The sequence below is a fragment of the Rhinoraja longicauda genome, chromosome 6 (assembly GCF_053455715.1).
Source record: "Rhinoraja longicauda isolate Sanriku21f chromosome 6, sRhiLon1.1, whole genome shotgun sequence".
NCBI lineage: Eukaryota > Metazoa > Chordata > Chondrichthyes > Rajiformes > Arhynchobatidae > Rhinoraja > Rhinoraja longicauda.
This window is the reverse complement of record NC_135958.1, coordinates 18,345,713-18,362,320: the sequence shown is the minus strand read 5'-3', so window position 1 is coordinate 18,362,320 and position 16,608 is coordinate 18,345,713. Positions and strand designations below refer to the sequence as shown.

General features: G+C 46.4%; 1 protein-coding gene across 5 annotated transcripts in view; it reads right to left on the bottom strand.

The window, feature by feature from the left end:
• The window catches only part of LOC144594287 (RNA-binding Raly-like protein), a 735,788-nt gene that overhangs the window by 22,685 nt on the left and 696,495 nt on the right, over positions 1-16,608 (bottom strand). For all 5 annotated transcript variants that reach the window (XM_078400591.1, XM_078400592.1, XM_078400588.1 and 2 more), the window contains one exon: positions 11,205-11,318. In XM_078400591.1, the coding sequence (XP_078256717.1) occupies positions 11,205-11,318 (114 nt within the window). The remainder of the gene's footprint in view (positions 1-11,204; positions 11,319-16,608) is intronic.

Sequence of the window (16,608 nt, the reverse complement as noted above, 5' to 3'; positions counted from 1 at the left end):
TGACACAGGGAGAACATGCAAGCTCCACATAGACAGCCCCCTAGGTCAGGATCAAACTTGGACATCTGGCATTATGAAGAATCACTCTGCCGCCCAGGCACAGAAAATGATAATTAGCTTAACATTTATGCACCACCTTCCTCCCACTTCCATCGAACTCCACCTGCTTTCACCTGTATGTACTTAGCAATTCTCCCCATAATGGCAACCACACAACCTCATCATCCCCTTACCATTACAAGAAGCACATTCTCATTGTTCTGCTATTTCACCTGTACTCTTAAATAGGGCTATGTCATTCATGAAATATCCTCTCTACATCTCCCCCACATAAATCTGCCATTTCTTAGATACCCTGAGATAATCATTTCTCTGGGAACCAACCTGAGACCTGTTCGATTCTTACTGTTGGTGTGTTGTGGAGAAATTCACCTCCAAAAGTGAAAACCATTTAAAATATTTATGTAAGTAGGAAAATACAATGAATGAAAATGAGGAATTTAGAATGATAGAATCATGGAGTGATACGGGGTGGATACAAACCCTTCAGCTCATTGTGTCCACACCGACCATCAACCACACATTTTACAAACATTCTGCTATAATTCCACTTTTTATTCTATTCTCTCAACATTCTTCCACTCATCTGCACACGAGGGGCAATTGACAGTGGCCAATTAATGTCCCAATCCATATGTGTTTGGCATACAGGAGGATCTGGAGTTCCATGGGAAACACATAGGTCACCGGCAGCCTCTGAGGTTAATATCGACCGCGAGTCCCTGGCTCTCCGACTAATTTTTCCCAATAACAGTGAATGGTAGGGTGCTGGGGAGTGTTGTGGAGCAAAGGGATCTAGGACTGCAGATACTAGTTCCTTGAAAGTGCATCACAGGTAGATGGGGAGGTCAAGAAAGCTTTCGGCACATTGGCCTTCATCGGTCAGGGTATTAAGTACAGAAGTTGGGATATTATGTTACAATTGTACAAGATGTTGGTGAGGCCACATTTGGAGTATTGTGTTCAGTTTTGGTCGCTAGGACTTCATTCTTGGAATGCAGGAGGATGAGGGGTGATCTTATAGAGGTGTATAAGATCATGAGGGGAATAGATAGAGTGGATGCACAGAGATCTTTTAATTAGAGTAAGGAAATAAAGAACCAGAGGACATGGGTTTAAGGTGAGTGGTGAAAGATTTAATAGGGATCCGAGGGGAAACATTTTCACACAGAGGGTGGTTGAAGTTAGAGAAGAGAGTGGTGGGTATATGGAATGAACTGCCAGAGGAAGTACTTGAGGCAGATACAATAACAACATTTAAAAGGCATTTGACAGATACATGGATAGGAAAGATTTAGAGGGATATGGTCCAAACGCGGGCAGGAGGGACTAGTGTAGAGGGGGCAGATTGGTCAGCATGGGCAAGTTGGGCTGAAGGGCCTGTTTCTGCACTGTATGACTCTATGACCTACCCTATCATTTAATTCCTCCCAGATTCTGCCACTAACCTACAAATTTGGGGCCATTTACAGTGACAAACTGACTACCAATCCTTATGTCTTTGGGATGTGGGCGGAAACCAAAGCACCCAAGGCCACACTTGCAGAATGATCTTGATACGATGAATGACAAGCAATGCATTGATATGAATTCAGTCGCTTGGTATTAGAAGGAACATCACCTCATTGGGTTGAAGACACACGAGGAGTGGATCATAGTAAAGGGGTGTTGGTAAATTGTTGTTTTCCTTTTGGTCATATTTGGTTATGAGGTGAAGGAGATGATAAACTGCGGGTAAAAAGCAGTCCTGTATATCGGTGAGACCAACCCCAGGCTTGGCCATCGTTTCGCTGAACACCTCCGCTCAGTCCACCTGAACCTATCTGATCTCCCGGTGGCTCAGCACTTTAACTCCCCCTGCCACTCCCACACTGATCTTTCTGTCCTGGACCTCCTCCATTGCCAGAGTGAGGCCCAGCGCAAATTGGAGGGACAGCGCCTCATCTTTCGCTTGGGCAGCTTACACCCCAGCGGTATGAACGTGGACCTCTCTAACTTCAAGTAACCCTTGCTTTCCCTCTCTCTCCATTCCTCCCCTTTCCCAGTTCTCCGACCAGACTACATTATCTCTGTTTGCTTTGTTGCCACCTTCACCCAGCTAACAATGATCTATTCTACATTTTCCTTGATCTCCATTCCCTTTGCCCTGTTTTCACACCTGTACACTCCCTTATCTATCAATCTCCCTCCCCCCCTTACGTCAGTCTGAAGAAGGGTCTCGACCCAAAATGTCACCCATTCCTTCTCTCAGAGGCGCTGCCTCTCCCGCTGAGTTACTCCAGCATTATGTGCCTTTGGTGACAAGCAGTCCACTGATTGTAGTGCAACAAAGCAAACATAAAACAAGACCCTGCCTGCACTCCCAGGATCCACTTCAAAGGAGAGCATGGCTTTCTGGCCAGTTTTCATTGTTCAGCCAACAGCATTGCCATGTCACCGCATCTTGCGGCCAGTGAGTGGGCTGCGAATCAATTTTCTTTAGAAAAGGTGAGCGCGGCGAGAAGTTGTGCACGGTGCCTTCAAATCCCCTGAGGTCACGAAAGTCACATCAAAATGCAAGCTCAACCTTTGGTTTATGCATTGCTGGGAGGTGCATCACCTAATCTTTAATCCACTTTCTTATATCTAAACTGGAATAGTATTTCTTCACTAATATGAATCAGCAATGGTCATGGATTGGTAATGGTAAGAACAACTAATTGGACTTTCCTCCATATCCAGCAGGAATGGGGCTGGACTGCTGGAGTCCCTTACCAATTGCTGATCGTACGACCTCCCACCACCAGTCAAATATAACCCCCAATATATGCCGGGTAGCAGAGTCTTGCTGTGTGCTTGGGTGGGATTCTCTTCCAGCGATCCGGGTTCTGCTGAGAGTTTTCGGCATGAGGGTGGGATGCCTCTGACACAGAGAGACTTTGGGAATGGAATGGGTGTAGGTCTGACTGGCCCCCTGATTCAAATTTTTATCTCTGTTTGCTTTGTTGTCACCTTCTCCCAGCTAACAATTATCTATTCTACATTTTCTTTGATCAGCATCTCTTTTGGTGTCTCGTTTTCACACCTTAATAATAATAATAATAATGCATTACATTTATATAGCGCTTTTCAAACACTCAAAGACGCTTTACAGGGATTACTAGAACATAGAGAAGAAAATAAATAGATAAATAAGTAAACGAACAGAAAAAGGAGACAGAAGGTGAGGTGACGGTCAGTGGTTGAAGGCAGTGCTGAACAGGTGAGACTTCAGTGATGTTTTGAATGTGGTGAGTGAGGAGGAGTCTCTGACGGTTTGGGGTAGTGAGTTCCAGAGGGTGGGAGCAGCGATGGAGAAAGCCCTGTCCCCCCAGGATCTGAGTTTGGTCCGGATGGGGGGGACAGGTTGGCAGCAGCAGAGCGGAGGGTGCAGGTGGGAGTGTGTCTGTGGAGGAGGTCAGTCAGGTAGGATGGGGCCAGGTTATGGAGGGCTTTGTGGGTCATGAGGAGGATTTTGTACTGGATTCTCTGGGGGATGGGGAGCCAGTGGAGCCGTCACTTCCTTATCTGTGGCTCCCTCTCCCCTGACTCTGTCTGAAGAAAGGTCTCGACCCGAAACGTCACCCATGCTGCCTGTCCCGCTGAGTTACTCCAGGATTTTGTGTCTATCTTAACTGTTATTCCTCATGGTCTTTGAAGTGCATCACCTAACCCTTTCCAAACTTTCATAAAGTCATAGAGTTATACATTTCAGAAACATGCCCTGCAGCCCACCTTGTCCACACTGTTCACGTTGGCTTTCTGGGCTAGCCTAATTTTCCTGCATTTGGCACATATCCCTCTACATCCATCCTATCCATATATCTGTCTAAAAGTCATAATTGTTTCCACTTCTATAGTTTCCTATGGCAGCTCATTCCAGATACGGACCACCCTCAGGCTGAAAATGTTGCTCCTCAGGTCACTCTTAAATCTTTCTCCTCTTACCTTAAGCCAATACCGTCTCGCTTTAGAATCCTCTGCCCTGGGAAAAGGGCAGTGAGCATTCACTTGATGAGGTATATTCGATCAATCTCAGTTTCCTGTACTCTGAAAAGTACCAGCCCATCCAACCACTCCCTATAACTCAAGTCTACAAGTCCCAGTAACATCCTGGTGAATCTCTTTTAGTTTAGTATTTTTTTAGTTTAGGGATACAGCACGGAAACTGGCCCTTCGGCCCACCGGATCCACGCCGACCCCGCATTTTAACACTATCCTACACCCCCTATGGACAATTTTACATTTACCAAGCCAATTAACCTACAAACCTGTACGTCTTTGGAGTGTGGGAAGAAACCGAAGATCTCGGAGAAAACCCACGCAGATCACGGGGAGGACGTACAAACTCCGTACAGACAAGCACCCGTAGTCGAGATCGAACTCGGGTCTCCGGCGCTGCATTCGCTGTAAGGCAGCAACTCTACCGCTGTGCCACCGTGATGTCCCTTCTGCAACCTTTCCAGCTACTCCACCCTTTTTCTTACAATCCATCTTTTCGACCCAGCTCAAACCCTGCTTTAATCTGGCATCCATTTTCTATCTGCTCAGACTCCTGGCAGGAGCTTGGGAAGATATGGGCACCAATCATTGCAGGCTGCCGACTGCATGTGTTCACGGCTTGGCTTGAAGCTCAGGGTCGTTCATACCCCACTCAACTGGCAGAGGCCGAGGGATGATCTTGGTGACAGGGCAGGCAAGAGCGGCTCACAGCTTATGTGGGAACCGCACAATGAGAAGTAAAGGAGCAGAGAAAGTGGAGAAAACCTGGAGGAAACATTTTACCTCATTAGATTCTGTGTTATAAGTAATTGACACATTAGACACAACAGATTGGAAATTGAGTGCTATTTGAGAGCTATTTGCGATGTAAATGAAAAAGAACCTGCCTGCAGCAAATGCCAGCATGTCCTTCACATTCAAATTGTTTTTAGCAGCAGTGTTCGAGGATCAAAATATAAGGCACACTATGGTGATCAGGAACTGTGTGATAGTCGGGGCTAGTGTGGTGCTCAGAGGCAGTGCAGTGTTTAGGGGGCAGTGTGGTTTTTGGGGGGTTGTGGAATGTGGGGGAGGTGTGGTATATGGGGGAGGTGTGGTGTTTTGGTGGGGCAGTGTGGTGTTTTGGTGGGGGTTGTGGTATGTGGGAGAGGTGTGGTATATGGGGGAGGTGTGGTGTTTGGGTGGGGGCAGTGTGGTATTTGGGGGGGGCAGTGTGGTGTTTGGGTGGGGCTGTGGTATGTGGGGGAGGTGTGGTATATGGAGGAGGTGTGGTGTTTGGGGGGGATAGTGTGGTGTTTGGGTGGGGGTTGTGGTAAGTGGGGAGGTGTGGTATATGGGGGAGGTGTGGTGTTTGGGGGGGGGGCAGTGTGGTGTTTGGGTGGGGGTTGTGGTAAGTGGGGGAGGTGGAGTGTTTGGGGGAGGGGGTTGTAGTATGTAGAGAAAGTGCAGTGTTTGGGGGAAGGGGTCGTGGTGTGTGGGAGAGGTGCAGCGTTCAGGGTCAGTGGTGTTAGGGAGGGTTGTAGTGTGTGGGGGAGGTGTGGTGTTTGGGGGAGGGGGTTGTGGTGTGTGGGGGAGGTGTGGTGTTTGGGGGAGGGTGTTGTGGTGTGTGGGGAGGTGTGGTTAATGGGGGAGGTGTGGTGTTTGGGTGGGGGTTGTAGTGTGTGGGGGAGGTGTGGTGTTTGGGGGAGGTGTGGTGTTTGGGGGAGGGTGTTGTGGTGTGTGGGGGAGGTGTGGTTAATGGGGGAGGTGTGGTGTTTGGGTGGGGGTTGTAGTGTGTGGGGGAGGTGTGGTGTTTGGGGGAGGGGGTTGTGATATGTGGGGGAGGTGTGGTGTTTGGGGGAGGGGGTTGTGGTGTGTGGGGGAGGTGCAGTGTTCAGGGGTAATGTGGTGCTTGGGGTGGGGATGGATTAGTATTAGGGGTTAGTGTGATGTTTGGGTGCGATGTCTGGCGACCGTGATATTTGTGGGAGGTGTGGTGTTTGGGGATAGTGCGGTGTTGGGAGGGCAGTGAGATGGTTTGGTGTTTGAGGTAAGAGTGCTGTTTGCCATGGGGCATTTTATTGCACACTTCACAATTTCACAGCACACAATGTTTCTGATGTGGAGGCACAGATCTGACCTGGGAAATACAGTGGATCTGTCCCACACTGCAAGTTCCCATTGGGGAATGGGTTGGAATCTCCCACCCACTGAGGGACACGTTGCTTTCTGAGCAGAAACCTTTCAGTGTCACTGAACAGCTGAGTGGCCAGAACCTCTGCTGAGTGAGTCACGCAGGGAGCAGAGTCTCCGCCTCAGTCTGGGTTGGGATGGGATGGAGGGCTTTAGCAAATTGCAGGAGTCACTGTGGCACATCTACCAGTGTAGCTGCCTCACACCTCCAGAGACCCTCACGGTGATTGATCCTGACCTCCAGTCCTGCCTGTGTGGAGTTTTCATGTTCTCCCCTTTCCGCGAGGGACTCCGGTTTACTCACACATCACAAAGACGTGCAAGTTGGTTGGTCAATTGGGCACCATGAATTACCCCTCGTGCAGCGCCAGCTCCTTCTACATGCTGCCCTTTCCCGCAGCTTGCAAAGAGGCAGGTGCAGCCGAGGATGCCACTGACTGGTGCAGTGTGGACAGGAGTTGCACTTCACTGACTGACCTCTCTCTGCATGGGGTGGTGCATGCAGGGGGCTGCTGGAAGCAGGGAGATCTTGAGATGTGTCTGTGGGACTCACAGTCTTATGGGACATAGAATCTAATGGCCAAATGGTAAGTATGACACCGACTGCTTCCCCACCAAATTAGAATATGATCTATCTTCCTCTACACCTCTGGAACAGTGATTACTGGACTACAAAATCAACAGAAGGCATGCAAACTGAAGGGGTGGGGAGGTGTGAGGAGAGTTGACACAGGTGCACACATTGCTACGCTGAGACAGGAGCTCTGGTAATACTGTTCAACGTGGAGTGCTGGGAAAATGCCAAGTCACTGATCTGGAAGCTTTTTGAGAGGCCACAGCTGATGCCAGAGGTTTATTTTAGGAGACATCGTATCTCGGAAAGGAAGCAGGGAACAGAGGGAAATCGGGACCGAGGTGAACCTTATGCCAATGGATTTGTTTACCCATATTTCTGCCCCTTTTGCCAAAGAGAAACATGGATTGGGTGATTCTGATAATCGCAGGAGGGATGGATGTTGCAGGACGGATGGAGTGTGTTGCAGACTTTCTACACAATTTGAGCATTATCTGCAGATTTTACAGGGGAGAGAAATGTTGAAGCTACTCTGGGGTAGTGGGGGGGAGGAATGTTGAGTGGACTGCAGAGGGTTGGGAGTTACAGACTCATCCAGGTCATTGGGATACCAAGCTGATGATTGTGCTGATGTACGGTATGATTATTACTGGGTTATATGCAAAACGACTAAATTACCAAGCTGCAGCAATACCCTACAGGGATTGTGAATAAGTGGTTCCTGGAATTTGGCAATATTCTGAAGGAGCTTTCAAAAATTGGACTACATTTGAATTCCTAAACCTAATTTACAAATTAACTTATGTGGTTCAGTTTCCAAGACCCCAATCAAATAGTTAAATTCCGGCTTTGTTTAACTTTGGGATATTTTTATTCCCATGTTCCTTCATAACAAAGAGAAATCAGATTGCCTGTTATGTTTCAAGAGCAGTTTTTGGGGTGCGTCTTTAATGGCGGAGTTTTCAGCACACTGTCAGCGGCAGTGAAACCACAGCACAGGATTTGGCACTGGGAGGGACTGACGGACTTGGCTGGCAAAGGACTGTCAAGATGCTGCCACTGAGCTAGTCACTGCCAGATAAAAGAAACTTGAAGAATGTTAGTGAGACCCCGAGGAATGAGTGCAATGGAATTGGGGCCTCTATTAAAAATACGTCGATGTTCTGGTAGAGTGCTTAGGGGGTCTTGGACATCAGGAGTAGGACCTTTGGTTCTTGAGCAGGGTTGTGATGCTCTGGATCAGGGGAACCAATCATTCTGAATCAGGGGTGTCATGGTGAGTGGCTAATACACAATTCGATTCTAGCTGTGGGTAAGAAGTGCGGCATGGTGGTGCTGTGGTACAGTTGCTGCCTTTCAGCGTTTAGAGCGCCAGAGACCCAGGTTCAATCCCGACTACGGGTGCTGTCTGCACAGAGTTTGTATGTTCTCCCCGTGACCACGTGGGATTTCTCCAAGGTCTTCAGTTTCCTCGCACACTCCAAAGACGTACAAGTTTGTAGGTTAATTGGCTTGGTTTTCATGTAAAAATTGTCTCTAGTGTGTGTGTAGGATTGTGTTAATGTGCGGCGATCGCTGGTCGGTGCGGACTCAATGGGCCGAAGGACCTGAGTCCGCACTCTATCTTTAAACCAAACATAGAAACATTGAATGGTGAGCATAGAAACCCTTCGGCCCACCATGTTTATGCTGATCATGCAAATCAAACTAATCCCATCCGCCTATGCATGGTATGTAGCCCTTCCTACTCACGTGTTATCTAAATTACTTTTAAATGCTATATCTCCTTTGACCACTTCTCCTGGCAGCACATTCCAGGCATCGACCACTCTGTAAAAACACTTGCCTAGGAAATCTTCTTTAAACTTTCATAATTTCACCTTAAAACTATGCCCTCTCGCATTAGACATTCCCTTCATGTGAAAAAGACTCTACCTATCCTATCTATGTCTATTATTATTCTGTAAACTACTACCAGGTTGCTCCTCAGGCTCTGAGACTCCAGAGAAAACTACCCAAGTTTGTCCCACCTTTTCTGATAACCAATACCCTCCAATCCAGGCAGCATCCTGATAAACCTCTTCAGCATCCTCTCCAAAGCCTCCACATGCTTCCCACAATGAGGCCACCTGAATTGCGCACGATACTCCAAATAAGGTTGTAGTAAAGTTTTCTACAGCTGCAGCATAACTTAAGGATTCCAGAGTTTTCAGAGCAAAGGCCGTCGGCAAAACAGTGTTCTCTTTGCTCAACTTCATCAGGCAGGAGTGCTCAGCCATTTCTGAGTGAGCTCTGTGCCCATTTGGCATTATGAGAGTGAGATGGCCCGTATCATGTCAATGTCACACAGCTGTATATACCTTTGTGCCTTTTTGCTTGCAAAACTGGAATGGAATTTTAATCCTCCTCGTCACCATTCCTGGCCCTGAGAGATGATGACACCTGGACAGATGTTTGAGACGCACAAGGTCACAAAAGGACAGTATTGCCCAAGCAAAATAACCCAAAGCAAGCTAATTATTTCTGACAGGGAAGAATGAAGTGCCTTGTGTGGTTGACAAGTGCCATTCCCGCCCCTTATTGATCCCAGTGCAAGATTAACAACTTGATCATTGAGGGAGATAAACTCAAGGTCAAGGAGATATTGCTGCAGATTTTCAGGAATTCCAACAGCCGGTGTTATAATGTGGGATGCGCTGTCAGCATTTATCAGCACGTATTTAATACAACAGCTTTCATTCCAGTGCGTCTCCAGTGATTCCTCACGCAGGGTATGTGAAACTACCGCTCCATGTCCTCTTAAACTCTGCAAACATCAATCAACAGCATTGCAAATCCTGTTTGGCCTGCGGAGGCAAGGGAACTTTGGATGGAAAAGATACTGGGATCAGATCTTCCGGGAAGCAAATGGGAAGGATGAATGAACAGCGTCATGCATGATGTGCAATGGCACGAGACTGAACCTCAAGTTGCTTTTTCCGATAACACATTGGAACTGATACAAGTGAAACAGCTTGCTGACGTAAATGCAAAAATGCTTTGGCTTTTGAAAAGATCCAAGTGGAATAGACATTATATATGTACTTGGTGCTGCAGAATAGAACTAGGTGCGCAATGTATGTGCACATAATGGGGCTTAATGGAAATGATGACACTGAAGTTGTTACTTGCATTAGCTGTGCCTTTCTTTGGGTTTGAGTCAATTACAGTTGAAGAGGGAGCTGGGTTAAACTACAGACTAACAGATTGAGAATTTATTTTCTTTGTTTGAAGGGTGCAAAGTGAAATGAGTTTGCCAGTTTCAATCTATTGCTCGAAGGGCCCTCAAGTTTAGCACCAAAAAAAGGCACTGGAAATGGAAAGAAGGATCGGGAGTGTGACCTCAATCTCGCAGTTTGAGGGGACAGTTCAGCCAGAGGAAGTGTGTAAGGCAGGCAAATGGGCCAAGGTCATCTGAGCTGCTTTATTCCCAGCAGTGAGATTTAGTTTCGTTTTTTTTAGTTTAGTTTAGAGATACAGGTAGAGAAAGGAACACAGCGTTTAACAACCCACGGCGATTGTAATGTTGTGCTGAGCATGAGATCATGTGACTAAAGCACTGTTGGTCTAGTTATTGATGTCAAAGGTAAGGCCAAGAACAATAATGCAAGCAGTTTGCGAAAGGGCAGCACTGAAATGAAAGCTGCATATTCTGAAACACACGACCAAAGACAAGTCTACCTCCAACAGGTTGCACGGGAAAACAAAAGAAAGAGTCTATTCAGAAATGAGGAGCATCAAGGAACACAAATAAATCATCAGGAAAAATGTTATCAAAGAAGAGACTCAGGTTCGATCCTGACTACGGGCGCCGTCTGTACGGAGTTTGTACGTTCTCCCCGTGACCTGCGTGAGTTTTCTCTGAGATCTTCGGTTTCCTCCCACACTCCAAAGACGTACAAGTTTGTAGGTTAATTGGCTGGGCAAATGTAAAAATTGTCCCTAGTGTGTGTAGGATAGTGTTAATGTGCGGGGATCGCTGGGTGGCGCGGACCCGGTGGGCCGAAGGGCCTGTTTCCGCGTTGTATCTCTAAATCTAAAAAAAAATCTAAAAAAAGAGGTGGGTTGGATTGAAATTAGATGGAGTGCAACCATTAAATGAATTCTTCAGTCAAATTCATCAGTTACTGTTGGGGCGGAGGCAGGTGACAGGAGTGGGACAACCTTCTCCACTCTTGTGCAACTGAGTTTGGATAACCAAATAATTTTTGCAGGCTCCTGAGTTAAATGTCCCTTTTCTCCCCTCTGTCTCAACTCCACCACCACAGTGTTCACAACAAACCTTGACCAACAACACAACAGGCAAAGCAGATTTTTGTGAGTAACATTCCTTGCTCACCAGTTGGAACTTTGTGCTGCTTCTCCATTCTCTCCAAGCTGTCCAGCAAGCCATCGATACGATACTTTATCTGAGTGAGCTCCTTCTTTATTGTCTGCAGGTCATCGGCTTTCACTGAAAAACAAAAGGAAAGCAGCAAATCCCGCGGTGAGTTACCTTCATAGTAAATGGACTTCATTTTAGTGCAAAGTCCAACACCCACTGACAGGAGATGAGATGAGACATGGTGGTCTGCTGACAAGAAGCCTTGCATTTGAACAGTTTGGGCAAGGAGGCAGAGTGAAGGCGGGATTTGTAATGGCAAGTTGCAACGACACACAGCATCAATGTAATCAAGGCTCGCCTTGTCTGAAATTCAACATCTCTGCATCCATACATTCTTTTATGGAAAAGAACGGGCACAAAGGAGAAAGGACCATCTCCACTGGGGTAAAACATGTCCAGCAGCGCAGTTACATGCACATAAGAGCAAGTACTTGCCCACAGGGCTCACCTTACAACAGTAATGCCGACGTGACTGTTATTGAGGAAGTGGTTTATGGCATGGATGGAGCACAGTTAAGAATAAACATTTGATTTATTTCACAAGGTGTCAGAGTGTGGGGATGAATCATGTTGCCATCACATGCATGTAACTACCAACTAGGAGAACAAATAATTTTCATTCAATTCTTCTTGTGGACTCTGAATTCAGTTTGTAGACTTCCCACAATGTCTTCCACAACTATACAACAAACACCATTATAAGGTGCCATTAGATATTAACATCTGAATAATAATCATGCCGATAAAGGGAATTCGAGGGTATGCTTTAGGGTATGCTTAAAAACAATAACATATACCATTACAAATTGAGGATTGATCTGAAGGAAGACCATGCCTTTACTAGTCTAAGCTCTGAACCTCTCCTAGTTAAGCAACATGTTATGTTCACATGGAAAGGGACGGACTTTTTTCGAAAGTGACCTTTTCCTGAAAGCCCCTGAAATATAATTTGATAGAGTCAGTGAATCCTTCGACAAATGGCACTAAAACTTCCTGGGATAGTGTCTGTGAACTTCTCAACTCAAAGCATTGAAACCTACAGGAATCCAATCTGTCAACCCTTCTCCTCAAGGTTGTGAGATTTAGTGGGGTAGGTCTATGACCTAGAAATGGACCTCTTTAAAGGAACAAACTTTTGTTGGCTCACTTTCAAAGAGTGACTACTCTTGGTATGTCTGTTTAGAGAATGTGTGTCTCCAAACTTTGTGGGAATGAGTGGCACTCTACTTAACACCATCCTCACCCACTGCCCCCAGAAATGGAGTCCCACTGGGGAATTTTCCTTCTCTGATCGTGGATGCTTTAGCTAACCGGATGAACAGGTGACGGCCTAAAATTGACTGAACGCAATTCAAACCTACAACTTTCTTGGTTAAATGGTATACTCTTTATTAGCAACCATGAGTTGGATTACATTTGTTATATACTGTATCTCGCGTTTCCCTAGTCAAAATGAAGCTGTTGCTACAGTTTCATGGACAACGAAACAACTGACAGCTCAATAATTTTTCAAAGGAGCATGCAGTTCAGTACTTCACAATGGCCGTCTATTTTCTGTTGCCTGGAGCTTTCCTTCAACTCCAATTAATGATGCGCTCGAGTGATTTAATTCATGTTGGCAGGATACTGGGTGTCCAACCTAATTGTTGCAACCCTGGGATCTCGGGTTAAAGCTAAACAGATGGGTTCTTTTCCTCCCTTGCTTTCAATGGGCCACAATCCAGGTGATAAAATTAATGGCCCTTAAAATAAATTGCATTCCACTTTTCAGGAAATGAGAAAACAGCTTGAAGTAGAGGTTCACTTGAAATTTTCAATTAAAATCTGTTTGGTTTAAAACGTGTTACGTCTCTAACATGTTCCACTTCTGATGAAAGCAAGTGTTGGGCAGAGTATGGGTGCAGCAGGGAGTGACACTGCCTCATGGGTTCAATCCTGAGCGACAGTGCTGCCGGTGTGGAGTTTGCATGATTCTCACCCCAACCTGTCCCTACCCCTCGTGGCCTTGGGGATTTTCTCCTGGTGCTCTGGTTTCCCCCAACATCCTGAATGCATGCAGATGGGTTAATTGGCTGCTGTAAATGGTCCCTCGTGCAGATGAGTGGCAGAGGAATCACGTTGTTGATGTAGATAGGAGAGAATAGGTTATGGGAAATATGTGAGGGAATGGGATTGATGGAACACTCTGAGAGCAGTTATAGGTCAAATGGGCCGAATAGCCACCTTCAAGATCATAGGAAATTATGAGATGCTGCCAGTGTTGATCCATTTTCCATCTGCATTGAAGATGTAGAAGCCTAAAACTTTACATGTTGTCCCTCACTTGCCTGCAATCAGTGTAAGATCGTAGATCGGAGATGGGACAGAGGGCAATGGAGAAGAACGTTTTCAGGGCACTTTTCTTATCTGTGAATGTTTTTTATTATATAAGTAAAGTATGTCTGTTGGAGAGGGGTGGAGAGAGCCATTTTGAAAATGCCTTCCAGGTGTGAATAAAACTAACATAACCAATAAAACTAAAAGTTCCATATTGGCCAAAAGGCTACAGTGCTGAAGGCAAAATAATAGTAAGTGAATTTAAAGAAGAAATGAAATCTACGGCGTCAATAAATCTGCCTGTGGATTTATTACTATCTTCAGGCAGGAGTGATAAGGTGGCTGGGAATGGTTCTCTTGATTCCTTGGGATATTTGCGTCTCACTGTCAACGTACTCAACTCACTGGATTGCTTCTAACTTGAGAAAGTCTTTCGATGAAGTGACAGAGAGGACTGCTGAAGGACTTGTGGTGGAAGTTGTACATATGTTTTTGCAGATCACATTTGATGAGGCAATCATAATAGGCTCATTATCCTAGCAGCAGCTAGGATAAAAACTGGCTCCTTACAGAGATAGAGACTTTTATTTTTGCATGGAGAGGAGTGTCGAATGCCTTTTTGACACCAGTTAATATGGTTCCCACTGTACACCTGTAGGAGTTTGTATTCTTTGACATACTGAACCTCCTCTGTCTTCTGAACCGGAAGTGGAGGTGACAAAGTTCCCATGCATTTCAACCCTTGAAAGACTATGTTGAAAGACTGGAGCGACTAGGCTTGTACACGCTGGAATGTAGAAGGATGAGAGGGGATCTTATTGAAACATATAAGATTATTAAGGGATTGGACACGTTAGAGGCAGGAAACATGTTCCCAATGTTGGGGGAGTCCAGAACCAGGGGCCACGGTTTAAGAATAAGGAGTCGGCCATTTAGAACGGTGATAAGGAAAAACGTTTTCAGTCTGAGAATTGTAAATCTGTGGAATTCTCTGCCTCAGAAGGCAGTGGAGGCCAATTCTCTGGATGCTTTCAAGAGAGAGCTAGATAGAGCTCTTAAGGATAGTGGAGTCAGGGGGTATGGGGAGAAGGCAGGAACGGGATACTGATTGTGAATGATCAGCCATGATCACATTGAATGGTGGTGCTGGTTCGAAGGGCCGAATGGCCTACTCCTGCACCTATTGTCTATTGTCCTTATTGCAACAGAGGTTACCAATGCTACCTCTGCAAAATCCTTTAAATCTACTCGCTGGATGCAAACTGACATCTAAGTCATCTCCCAGACCAATATCCAATATTTAAGCTCTCATTGCACACAGTTGCACATCGACTCCAAAAGCAGGGTCACTATTTTGAGCTCTGTCTTGAGAAGAGATTGTCAAGTGGAGAGGGGAAAAGATTCAAGGATGTTCTCAAAGACTGCAACATGGGTCAAATGCTTACAGGACCAGCTTTTCTCTGCACCTTGCTCGGCATGGGCAAGTTGGGCCGTAGGGCATACTTCTATGTTGTAAGATTCTGTGACTCATCTCCACAGACTCCTGAGAACCCCTGACCCATGGCCACTCAAGCAGAGTTTGGGGTGGTTTTAAGATCCTCTTGGCCATCAGTGGGAACACACAGAGGCCCCTGAGAGCGTAAGATCATAAGATCATAAGTGAGAGGAGCAGAATTAGGACATTCGCTCCATCGTCTACTCCCCATTCAATCATGACTGATCTATCTTTCCCTTCTAATTCTCCGGCCTTCGCCCCATAACCTCTGAAACCCGTACTACTCAAGAATCGATCTATCCCTGCCTTAAATATTTCCACTGAGGGCCTCCTCCTGCGCCAATGGAATGTTGGCCTTCGTAACAAGAGGAGTTGAGTATAGGAGCAAAGAGGTCCTTCTACAGTTGTACCGGGCCCTGGTGAGACCGCACCTGGAGTACTGTGTGCAGTTTTGGTCTCCAAATTTGAGGAAGGATATTCTTGCTATGGAGGGCGTGCAGCGTAGGTTCACTAGGTTAATTCCCGGAATGGCGGGACTGTCGTATGTTGAAAGGCTGGAGCGATTGGGCTTGTATACACTGGAATTTAGAAGGATGAGGGGGGATCTTATTGAAACATATAAGATAATTAGGGGATTGGACACATTAGAGGCAGATAACATGTTCCCAATGTTGGGGGAGTCCAGAACAAGGGGCCACAGTTTGAGAATAAGGGGTAGGCCATTTAGAACGGAGATGAGGAAGAACTTTTTCAGTCAGAGGGTGGTGAGGGTGTGGAATTCTCTGCCTCAGAAGGCAGTGGAGGCCAGTTCGTTGGATGCTTTCAAGAGAGAGCTGGATAGAGCTCTTAAGGATAGCGGAGTGAGGGGGTATGGGGAGAAGGCAGGAACGGGGTACTGATTGAGAGTGATCAGCCATGATCGCATTGAATGGCGGTGCTGGCTCGAAGGGCTGAATGGCCTACTCCTGCACCTATTGTCTATTGTCTATTGTCTATTGTCTATTCACCACCCTCTGTCTAAAGAAATTCCACCTCATCTCGTTCCTAGATACACGTCCTTTAATTTTGAGGCTATGGCCTCTAGTCCTAGACTCTCCCACTAGTGTAAACATCCTCTCCACATCCACTCTAACCAAGCATTTCATTATTCTGCACATTTCAATGAGGTCCCCCCTCATTCTTCCAAACTACAGCGGGTACAGGCCCAAGTGCTGTCAAACGCTCCCCAATGTTACTCTCAAACATGCGGGTCACACATTGACCTTAGCACGTACCTCAGAAGCCAGAGTGGAAGCAAATCACCCTCACTCCCGTGGGGCTATCTGAGAAGAAGAACGTGAGCTGATGCAGTGCACCGTGCGGTTGGTCGGACCTGAAACTGTGGGTGCGCGGTTAATGGACGACGGTGGTGATGGGTGTTCCATCAAGAGAGGACGCCTTTATGAGCGATGGTGCTGAGCTTCCACGAATGCTGCAGGCAGTTGGAGGGAACGCACCTGAAATATACTTTCCAGGGGATGGAGAGGCTTTAAAGAGTCAGGAGTTATG